This window comes from Amphiprion ocellaris, chromosome 4 (genome assembly GCF_022539595.1).
Source record: "Amphiprion ocellaris isolate individual 3 ecotype Okinawa chromosome 4, ASM2253959v1, whole genome shotgun sequence".
Classification (NCBI taxonomy): Eukaryota; Metazoa; Chordata; class Actinopteri; family Pomacentridae; genus Amphiprion; species Amphiprion ocellaris.
The window spans coordinates 8,423,105-8,435,083 of record NC_072769.1 but is presented as its reverse complement, the minus strand read 5'-3'; the positions used below and the strand labels follow the sequence as shown (position 1 = coordinate 8,435,083).

The 11,979-nt window shown below is 42.0% G+C and overlaps 1 protein-coding gene across 2 annotated transcripts in view; it reads right to left on the bottom strand.

Annotated features, from left to right (window-relative positions):
- Positions 1-370: 370 nt before the first annotated feature.
- mxi1 (max interactor 1, dimerization protein) overlaps positions 371-11,979 on the bottom strand; it is a 31,933-nt gene continuing 20,324 nt past the window's right edge. For both annotated transcript variants that reach the window (XM_023272362.3, XM_023272363.3), the window contains exons 4-6: positions 6,750-6,864; positions 4,151-4,349; positions 371-3,375 (exon numbers count right to left, since the gene is read on the bottom strand). In XM_023272362.3, the coding sequence (XP_023128130.1) occupies positions 3,212-3,375; positions 4,151-4,349; positions 6,750-6,864 (478 nt within the window). In that variant the 3' untranslated portion in view covers positions 371-3,211. The remainder of the gene's footprint in view (positions 3,376-4,150; positions 4,350-6,749; positions 6,865-11,979) is intronic.

Sequence of the window (11,979 nt, the reverse complement as noted above, 5' to 3'; positions counted from 1 at the left end):
AACACACACACTGTACACTCACAAGAGAGAGGACAGACCTGGCTTCAGTAAAATCAGTTCTAATAGTTGGTTTTAACCCATCCTGGTATACAAAATGCTGTACCGTTAGCAGATTAAAACACTATAAGGGTCTGATCCAGGTCTTAGCAAGGAGTGAAATTCATTTGTCGTCAAACATGGGACCTTTGTCCTTTCCTGTCAGCAGTGCAGGTTCATAAAACCAACATATGAAGAAGAAAACAAAAAAAAAACAAAGATAAGATGAAGGTTAATAACTTAAATGGGGGCAGAATAAATGTAAACTGTCCCTCAGTAAGTGAGAAAGAGATAAAGAGAGAGGACACTGAGGTGTTCTGAGGTGGTTTTGGCATTTTCCATTTTTTTTTTTTAAATTTAATTTTTTTATTTTTAAATAATCAAGCACCACAAGTGGTGACTTTCTGATTCAGTGCCAAGTCCAACAACCTCTACAGAGCTCCACCAAGAAGCTCACATGTCAAACTCTACACCTTAATGATGTCCTTCAGAGGAAACCAAAGGATTTGTTCTTTTGTTTTTACTCTTTTTTTTCTTTAAATCCTCAGTCGGAGGCCTTGTAAATGTAAGACACATTTTTTCCACTAAAACATAAGTCTAACAGAGACTACAATCCTCCTAATAGAGGAAAGTGGAGTTTTAGACCCCTTTTATTGTGTAGTAGCTGGCTCAATATTTGCCAGTAAAGTCTTGGCTATCAGTGAGTCTTGTGCAGGATTAACTCCCCTCAGCGCAGAACTGAAAACGAGATGGAGAAACTTGTAACAGCAGAATGGGCGCAAAGGTTTGGCGATTGTTTTCAGCCCATCTGGTGGTTTTAGATCTGTGTCAAGCGTTGCTGGGGAGTCAGCTCCGGACAAGGCTGGCGACTCTAAACAGGCGAGGCTCAGCACTAGGAGCAGCTTAGGGGCCGATTACATTTCAAGTGTCCATTGAATAAAACATCAGAAAAATGAAAACAAAAACAAACAATGGCTACATTTTCTTAACCCCGCCCTCCCGCCCCCGAGTCCTCCCCAACAAAAAATAATAACCCATAAAATATACAATTCTTAAAATAAGGAATGAGGAATAAGCTTCAAAAATAGAAGAGTAAAATAAGACAGAAGAAAATAAGTTAAATCCCCCCCGCCGCCATTTGCTTGTGTTCTTTGAAGGATTAAGAAATAAATATTGAAAATGGCTGGTTTTTTTCTCTCTTCTTTCAAGGAAAGCTCAACATGACAGTGAAAAAAAAAAGAAAGAAAATAATAATGAGAACTGTGATTTGAAGTGCAATTTCTTAATGCCAGTGGAGTTGGGATGGAGAACATTGACATCATACAACCCGTTTTCTTCTCTCCACACTTCAAACTTTTTCCTCCGCAGATCACCTGACCATCAGTGGAATGCCATATACAGCTTTTAAAGCCTCCCATTCACGAGTAATAGAAACAGGAGGATAAAAAAATGTCTAATAAATAAACACAGTGCCAAACAAAATTCGCATTCTCCAACACAAATCCTACCGGATCGCTGTTTTTACGTAACTGCAATGTGAAGCTGTTGTATTGTTTTGTATGTAGCGTAACTTTTCTTTTTCTTCCTCGGGCAGGGACACAATGGGTAACATTTCAATGTTTCAGCCAGCACAGTAATGGTGCATTCACTGCCACTCTGAAGAGGATAAAAAATTGTTCCAAAAATTGGATTTCAAAATGCACAATAAACACAGGTCAAAACAGCAACAGAGGCAATAGTTCTATCCATGAGCTCTACCTTTTTTTAAACTCATTTTTAAAGTTTCATTTATTAAGCTATTTGTATGTACAAAAAAAATAATAATTTGGACGGTCACACGAGTCTTTAGAGGGAAGTGAATTTAAAAAAAAAAAAAACAGGAAGCAGTTTGAACTGATGAGACAAAAACAACTGCAAGAGTTATTGCTTGTTACTGCTGGAAAGAGGATGGGCATCTATTCCAAAGTTTGCTGTTGTTTGGACTTTTTCCTTGTTGCTGTAGTTTATTTTGTGTGTTACTGTTTTCCTCCTGGTTTGTGCCATTTCTACGGACAGCTCTAAAGTAGGCAAGTGCAGGATAGCTTGTAGTAGCTGCTTGTTGAGGGCAAAGAAACCGAAACAAAACACACACACGCACACGCACACACACGCACACAAAGTTACAATTTCCACTCTTTGAAAATGCACTGAGCACCCACATTCGACAGGAATGTTTTTTTCTTTTGTTTGTTTTGTTTTTTCCCTCCATTTATGTGGCTGTTTTCCTCCATGCTTGGTTGGAAACAATCACGGCAGACACGCTTTGTTTGCTTTAAAAGCTTAGTGGTGGTGGATCTGATCTGCTTCCCCCGTTGGTTGGTATGTTTCACAATAGCACCAATTCAAGTGTCCGGGCTTCTCTGGTGTCGAGCAGAGGCAATGGAAAAAAAAAAAAAGAAACTGGATTAAATTCAGGGCTGGAGGGACGCTTTTTTTTTTTCAGGGCCAAGCTGTGTTGATACAGCAAAGTTGACCCACAGTGTTCATTAAAGTCCAGATTAGATGTGCTCCCAGTTTATCCAGGCCCAACAGCACAATGTCAACAGACACACAGGATCAGCTCATCACACACCCGCAGGAGGGAGAACCAAAGACTAACTCTCAATCGTTTCAATACTATATGAAATTAAGTGCATTTTGAGTTAAATTAGGGGGGGGTTGTGTTTCTAAAAAAAAAAAAAAAAAAAAAAAACACTCAATGGTTTCAGGAAACACCAGAAGTAAAATCAACCACTAATTTGTGTTATGGGTTTAAAAATCAAAATGTGTATTTCTCTAATCTCAACCAAGTCTCTGATCTCCCTTTAGAATAAAATTAAAATCAATTTGCAGTCTCACATCACTGTGCCTGGGTCCCTGGTGCCAGCGTTGGTCAGGGTGGCTCAAAGTTTAGAGGGAAAGGAGTGTGCTCACTGGAGCTCCTCCGATGGGGGGTTCAGCAGCGTGGAGGGAAACTAAAAGCCGGGGAGCAGAAAGGGGGCGCTGCTGAGAAGCAACTAGGACGCCGTTAGCTGGGGGGCGTGCCCGTCGTCAAGTGACTGGGTGTATGTTTACGTAGGCATGGCTGGATGGATAAACAGATGGGAGGGCAGGCCGGTTTGGCAGGGAGGTGGCGGTCACGGTGGTGTGGGGTCTTCTAGGAGGAGAAGGCAAGTTTGACACTGCAGGAGGAGTAGCCCTCATCGCTGGCCATGCTCTGCAGGCTGCTGTGGTCGTCCAGGTCGCTGGTGCTGGCCGTGCTCACACTGTCCAGCTCTCCATGGGAGAACTCCGTGCTTTCCACGTCCACCTCAATCTCTTCTGCAGGGACAGAAGCGAAGAGAAATGAAGCTTTTTGTCCCTAACAGGAACTTCTTTCATCATGGTTACTAAGAAAAAGATTCTTTCCAGTACACTGTATTTCTGGATATTTTTTAAACTGCTGTCCTCATTTGCTACAGTCATGTCCTCTGTAGGGAACACAGTGTAGTGATACTGGAATTTTGCATTACAATACAATGTCAAACAAATAAGCATTTATTACATAACAATATGCTATATTATAAGCTGCAGTATGTACTGTCTTGTAGCCAAATCATTTAAAATTGTATCACTAGAGTGCAGCAGTCCTTGTATGTAAACGTAAACTAAAGTGTATGACATAGATGAGACTATGGTCACTTCTATTTACCATGGCTAAATGTGACAGCTAAAGACGAGGCTGATGTGATAAAAACTAATGATACCTTTATTATTTGTCTATTAAATTAGATTCACTTTAATGTCAGATTACTCTAAATTTTCTCTTGCAATACAAAGAAACATACAAACTCACGCAATTATACATTACATCTTGTTGCTTCAAAACAATCCAAATTTTCTTTAAATCCCTTCTGGAAATATTTGCATTTTAAAGTGCCACAGAGGAAATCTTTCTTAAGCACTTTCAGCAACACCTCACTCCACGTACAGTCCCAGAGGCGCTCTGATTGGTTCCACCTCAGTGTCATAAAATGAGCCTGAGAGCAGCTGGAGGCTTTAATGGCCTTGTAGTTGCGAAATTAAAATCCTGTTCAAAGTCTGCTGCCTAACTCACCTTGGTCAGAGTCAGATCGGTCGGAGCAGAGGGTGGAGCCCACGCTGTCCATGCGTATCCTCTCTCCCTCCCCTGGGCTGCTCTGGGCTGCAGCTCCACTGCCTCCCCTCAGCAGCTCCAGCTGACGCTGGAGGTGCCTCTGCTCACGTTCCAGAGACTCCAGCTGGTACTGGCTCTTCCTTTCCACCTCTTCAAGTTTCTGGTCGGGACAAATAGAAAAGAGATGGAGGAAAGGTTAACTGTGGGTACCTGAAACCAGACCGAGACTGAAATCAGAACTTCTGCAACCCTCTAAATCACAAGCAGTTTCCTGGTGGACTCGTTTTTCATTGTAATTTAAAGTCCTGCGCCTCAAATGAAACAGCAGAACTGTGGACAGTTATATTGCCACAAAGCATACAAAACAGAAGTTGAATTTGTTTGATTTTTCCTTTTACACAAAATTTAAAAACCTGAAGCATTTTTCCAAGTGCCCACATATGCAACCACTACTGGAAAATATAGTGTCTCTACATACTTTAGATATTTTACTATTTTGTTACAATTTTTGCGATGTAACCACTGGACACTAATGTCTTCACTGCTGTGCCAAGGGGTGCAGATTTTTCTTTGTACAGTTTCTTTTACAAAACCTAGTGAGAGCAAACAATATAATTTTGGTACATTTCTAATTGAGACATGTAGAAAAAAGCGATTTAGATTAAACATCACAATTATAACCTTAGCTTTGGATCATTTTGACAATAGAATCGAGTTTGAGAACTATCAGAAAGTTAGAAATCTGATCATTATTTCTGTATTGACAGTTTCCTACTCTGGTAAATAACATAATTTTGTTGATTTAAAAAAATAACGTCTTGTAAACCTGCTGTCTTGTTTGGGGGTTCAGAGGGTTTAAGACTTTAGAAGACATTTTTAATACCACATAGAATGTCATATATTTTAAGATTTTAAATCTGTATTTAATAATAACTAAACTTTCTCTTTAGAAGTGTAGAATATGTTGTGACATCTGCAATCACATATAAATAATATCAGCAGGAGAGAAGAAGCATGCAAGACCTTTGCAAATTAAATTTAGGACATATTCACACTTTCAAAGGCCTTTTTACATTGAGACTGAATTCAATGCATTTCAAGACTTTACAAGACCTACAGGTTCACTGTAGAATGTAAACATAAAAGGCATAAGGGAAGAGGACAGCGAGAGAAAAATGAGATGAGAGGAAAGAATAGGAGAGCGGTCTGGAGACTGAGAACAAGACAGTGAAGAAAGATAAGAGCGAGAGAATGAAGCTGGAAGAGCAAGTTAAACATCAGTGCTGAGACACTAAAGATAGATGCTGAATAGTTTGTAAGGAGATTCGACAAACACACCAAACAAACACTCCTTCAGCAAATGTCTTAGCTTTCAACCAGTACAGATGTTGTGTCCCTTTGGATCTTATCAACCTTGATGCCCCTTAATGATTTCTCCCACCTGCCTTGTTTGCGCCGTGCCGACTTGCTTTAGTTGCAGCCTCTGCTTACGTCTCGTGCCATTATGATATTAGCAAAAGGCCACGTCAGGGCCCGATACAGCCACGTTGTGCTCTAACCTTGTAGCTTTGTGTCACGGACACCGACATTGACGAGCGTGACTCCCAGCGACGGACCAGAACAATAGGCCATCAATAAGCGATGGAGAGACTCAAGTTGACAGCAGCAGAAGTGTAGAGTGGTGGTGGGGGGGTCACGACAACAATATCGGCTTTATATTTCCCCTCTCCGTTACGAGAAAGCACGCTACACTAGGCTTTTCACACAGAGACTGCTCAATCTCAGGCAGTCACATGCCTGCTTTTTAAAGTGGATGAGAAAACGTGAAGGCTTAGTGTGTGATACGAGCTTCAAACCTGGATTATCAGGCATGCGAATTATCACCAGTGACCAAGTACTTGTTTTTCCACAAGCCTGTTTTTTTTGTGGTAAAGGAAATATATAGAATGTGATGTATTTGACAGCCTACTGGACCAGAAATATACTGAATTAGATCAATGCCTCACTCAACAGCACAGGAGAAACATCTACAGCCAAATCTTTCCATTGCAAATGCAACACTGTGCAGGTGTTTCTTTCAGTGAATTTCAAACCAACATGATTCTTAATGGTATTGTGATGAAAACACCAAGTCAATCAAAACTGCAATAAAAGAAATAAATACACGCTGCCGTCAAAAACCACACGCATCTCAGCCTCTGCAGCAACACAAATAAATTACATCTTAAGAATGATCCCAGCAGTAGGTAGTTGAATCTGGCAGCAAAGGTCAAAATGAATGAAATTCAAGCTGGGACTTATTTTTCAGCATGGTTGTGCATCGTTTTTGCATTTCTATCAATGTGCTATTACCATTACTTATCATTTAAGCTGCACACTGTTCTCCAGTTTTACTCTTCACTCCGTTTCAGTGCTGCAAAAATATTTTGTGTCTTTGTGGTGTTTTGTCGAGGTTAAATGTATTCCAACACCTTCTCTTGTCTTTTTTGCTGGCTTAGATTTTACTTATTCTTTTTGCTGCGTGTCAAGATCAGCTGTAGCAGTTGGGAGTTATATGTACCTTTATGTGTGCTTTGGCTTTGTTGAGCAGGCCCAGGGTGGTGTGGCGGTTACAGTCAGGTCCCAGAGGTATGAGGGCCTTCAACCGCTCCAGACACAGCCTCAGGTGAGCTCGTCTACAAAACAGAGAGAAAAACAGGACAGTTAGATTAAAAATCGCTATGTATAACATGGCAAGGCTTCGATATGGACTAAAACATTTGAAATGCGTCCTAGTAGTAGGCACTTGAGAAGTCGTTCAGGCAGTTAGAGGTGACTCATTGACATTTTCTGACTAAACCAGCTTGTGTGGTGACTTGAACCAGTAAAGTGTGCTCACAAAACATCTCATGTAAGTCCATTAAAACTATATATTAAAGGTGAGAAGGTCTGTAACACAGACATCAAACTATTTATGACTTTTCACCCAACTGTTCTCTCTGGGTTCTGATGACCTCCATTGTTGGTGAGAGCCATCACTGATGGATTGTTCCCATTAAGACTCAGTTCAGCAACCTATACAGGCAGTAATGTTTCATCTTTTAATCTCAATGTAACATATTCTTACTTTGTGAGAATCCACTAGCTACAGACTTGACTCATGTATTATAAATCTACAGTCTACAGGTCAACGAGATAGCAGGTCGCATTTGATTCATATCTAACAAAAGCCTCAAGCAGATACATTATCCTCTGCAGGTATTTCTAGCACCCAGCTTTCCTTACTCTTCTCGCCTACATTACAAACAACTTTCGCCTGGCGGGTGAAGGGGGGGAGTTGATGGTAGTGATGGTGGTGTAATGGCATTTCCTAGACCTTGCTGGACCCGCGTGCTCCATCATTCTGACAGTACCTTGCTCTGTGACTGGAGACAGGCTCCAGGTACTATCTATCCTGCTAATGGACCCAAGTTGAGAGGTAAAGAGAGATAATTGTGGCTATAACACAATCAGCGCTCCATTAGTGGGGGCTGCCCTTTCAGCCAGCCTGAAGGGAAGGGTGGGGAGACATTAGGAGTCAGTAGATTCAGTGGAGTGACCCAGACTCAGGAGAGATCTCTGGGGGAGCCCAAAGGAGGCAAGCCCAGGAGACCAGAGCAGGAATTCACTGCTCCAAGTTGCTGTGCCGGGCTAGACAGCTCTCCGCTAAGCTCTGCTGCTTTGAGACTGGTGGATACATGTGAGTGCTGGCAGGAGTATATCTGTCCATGCGCGTTTGAGTGTGCGAGGGGGGTTAAGCTATGCATGGATGGTGCTGATAAGAACATGAGAGCGAGCCATTACAGCCATTACACCAGGACTGCGTGAGCGTGTGCTTAAACCATGTGAACAAGTGCTGCATGTCTAGGGAGGGAACGACGAGGTGCCCTGATTCAGTTTGTAGTGCTAAAAGTTTAGGAGTCACAAGACGCACACACCCTTTTATTCTGGGAGTTTGCACGATGACTATCAGTCTGACTCAGGTCATCTGTCTAATCAAGTCTATTCACGGGACTTAGCAGAGGCCACTTTTTCCCTCTTTATCTGTGAAACGTTTGTCTGCAAGTCTCATCTGAGCCCCTCATCTGCACGTACACAGATATCAGCTACCACTTATTCACATTCTACTCTTTCACAGCAGCCCGGGGCGACACACTGATCCACCTGGGATACGTCGAGGACACATTACAGAGAGGGCAACAAGACGGAATATTTCTTCAGCGTGATTCCAATTCTGCTCATTTTCTTCAACACTATAATCAGGATTACTATGCAATTATGGAGAACCAATGCATTAAGTATATTTTACTGCAATCTGCCATATTTGCAATGTGGCCATTTTCAAATTAAGTGGGCCATGCGCAGGGAATGCTTTAACATTGCTGATATGCCAGTAAATTATTTATTGTGCTGCTGTAGCTGAAGAGCTGACACATATAATTTCACATTATACACAAGAACAACCACATACTTGTGCAGGAATGTCACAAGATTTATCTCTCGTCCGTGTGCGCATTTTATGGACATCTCAGTCAGTTCTAGTTTTCCATTCATTACAAACACAAACATTTCATCACAGATGGTCATGGACGTCCTGATAAAGAAGGCTGTGAGGGCAGAGCAGGACACAGTGGTCATGTATGGGCCTGTCTGGCTGTCTGGCCTGTCAGGCATCGAGTTAACAAACTCCAGACACCAGAGAGATTAAAACAACCATCTGAGTAGACAACTCCAGATAACTCCCACTTACAACCTCTCCGGTCCTTCTTCCATCCTGCCTTCACCCTGACCCTCTGACATGACAAATGAACCAGAGTACCATCACATTTCTCGGCCTGGCAATGTCTGAAATAACCTATTATGTTTCTTAGCAGTTAGACCACTACTAGTAATTGTGGTATGAGGCATCACTTGTCAGGGTGCTGAGTCACCACTTTTTGTTGAACCAATGTAAAACCACAAACACCCTTCCACTCCCAGATGATGAGGGTGATGAGGAGGAGTCTGTCACTTCTTTCAGCACTATAGTGTCTTGGTTCTGCCCTTTTTGCAGCTATGTGAGTTATTGTGTGAGCTCCTCTTTTGGAAACAAAAGCTATTGGCAGAGAGAATTCAGACACAGTAACTGTACATGTTACTGATATGCACACATGTGAGACGCCTGCCTGGCATTTTCTGTAATCTCTGGGTGTGTAGACACACTCCACTATGTAGTACTCTGATAACTACAGATGGCAAAGAAGCCGCAAAAAGCATAAGAGGCAGTGTCTGAGGAACAGTGTGTGACTGTGAAGACAAAAGACAGAAGTTAGCAACCCCAATGGACAGCCTAATACCAGACAGTAGTGGCACACACAACACAGGCCTACTCACTGTCTCCATTTTAGAGATAAAAGCCTATTAAATGTTGGTGTCACAAATCTATGTTCAATTTCTGACAGCAATGTCAGGTCATCAGGCCCTGGCTGACAGGAGGATCCTGAAGGATGATCAGTTGATGTAGACTGACTCAAAGAAATAGACCCCCTTCTCATCACTATGTCAGTCTGAATGAGATAGAACTGCATTTAAGGGTCATAAGCTCGTGGCTACTGGTGAGCCCCCCCAAGACAGGTCTCTAATCCCTGAAAACACTTGTTTATCATGTCGACCCACAGCCAAAGAGCTTAAGCAATTTGCAGCTTATAATATGTGTGGTGGCTTGTGAACATAAATACCTGCATGCCGCAGGCAAAATCTCTCTTTGCCTCCGCCCTCTTGTAGCCACATAACCAGCAACAGAGCCTTCTGTTTCCAGAGTTCTTGGAAAAGACTGATGCTAGTTACATAAACAGCTATGGATTACTGGGCAGCCTCATAACTTCACGTCCTCAGCTAATAAGGCTAAGCACTGGCCAAGTAAACTTTGTCAAAGGATGTGACATCACAGGATCACAGGCACTTCTAGTAGGTCGCTGTTAATGTGGCTGATGTGGAGTCACTTTCAGCAGAGGTTAAAGTGCTCTCCTGAGAGCAGTAATCACTAGCAGAGGCCAGGTTTTGCAGAAAGAACTTATGGAAATATTGTTCCAAAATGTTTTACAATATAGTTCGGAGATACAAAATTTAAAAAAAAAGATTAATGCAAAGAATTGAAAAGGTCAAGATGAGATAGGAAGGACAGTGATCTTTCCACATCTACATTCAGATAGGTGCACAGTAGAGTAAGTCTGAGTGACAAATATTAGCTTATTTGTGATACATTGGCTTGTTAAGCTGAGTTAGGATTCTATTCAGTAAAAAAAATATACTTTGATGGATAAAGTGATATATGGCTACGGACAAGGCGGAAACCATATCAAAGAGCAAAATGAATCACAAAACAACAAAGTAGTCCTACATTAACAAAACTATCTACTTTGGACTTCCAGTGTCTAATGAATGGCACACCAAGCTGCAGGTTGCCTGAATGAGGAACTCTCCATCTGTGGCGGATTACATAACACGTGGCCAGTTGCTACCAGGACCTGTGCTCCAAACTGTCACGCACAGCAGGGATATCAAATCCCTCAATGACAATAAGACAACAGAGGCAAAACAGCTCCTGTTTGTCCTTGTATTCAGCAGAGGGAAATTCCTGGGAATGCAAGCAAATATAACAGCATGTTCATTTTGTTGTGGTTTTGCTTTCTGTGCCTTGTGGGTATACCTTAGCAAACAGCTGCTTTTGAAAGCCCACGCTCTCTCTTTGGCAGTGACGCACTGCGCTTCAGATCGATTTATAATGTAACTGGCTATTCAAAGAAAACCACATCTAAAGCTGCTGCTGCTGCTGCTGATCTCCCACAAGTTCATGGGAGTTACTTGGAACTCACAAAATAAATGTTGACAGTATTTATAAAAAGGTCTAGATGGTCAGCTTATTTTCATCCTTTCCTTGTACAGGACAGTAACAAAAATCAAAAATCACCTTGAAAAATCATGGAACTGTTTTGACTATCTTGAAATGTATGCTGCATTACTGCTAAATTTATAGCAACTGTTCTATCATGCCACTTTCTGCAGTGCATCATAATTAGTATTGCTCCAAGTGGACCAATGGAGGTGACTGGTGGAGGCAAATATAGAGATTTTTTTTTCTGGTGCTTTCTAAGGAAACAATAAAATATGCAGTTTGCTCATGATAAGTTTGATAAAAACACATCTATTGGATTTTGCATGCATAAATCATTCAAAAACAACAACAACAACAAACAGCTGATATTTTAACCTCCTACTAATCGATAAGAAGAGAATTCAGGTGGATAAAACCCTCTAGCACACCCATGTATGTACTCCCCTGCTGGCTCACCACTGACACACCCAGTGTTCCTTTAACTCCTGAGACAATGGGGCACTTCCACTCCACTCGGTCCACTCTGGTGTACGTATTCATGTGTGTGTCGCTGTCATGCTTGGGAGTGTGCATGTGTGTGTGCTCCTGTGGCTTGTGTTCCTGATGGGCCCCAGATGGGTTCGCAGGCAGGCAGCTCTGCCTTTTGGCTTTGACATGTGAGCGAGCAGCCAGCCGGCCCCGGGTCACTGCACCACACCTTTCCTCCGCATCTACCCTTCTCTATGAACCCAACTCCCCGTGAATAACATGCACACACCCTCTCCTTTTCTCCTAAATCCCACAACTTTCAGTCTTGTTTACTTGCTTCAGTTGAGATTAATTCAAACACAGACCTTTGCCTCATTTGGGAGGCCAAATAACACTTCAGATGTGATTGCAGTACAGTCTGTAATCACTT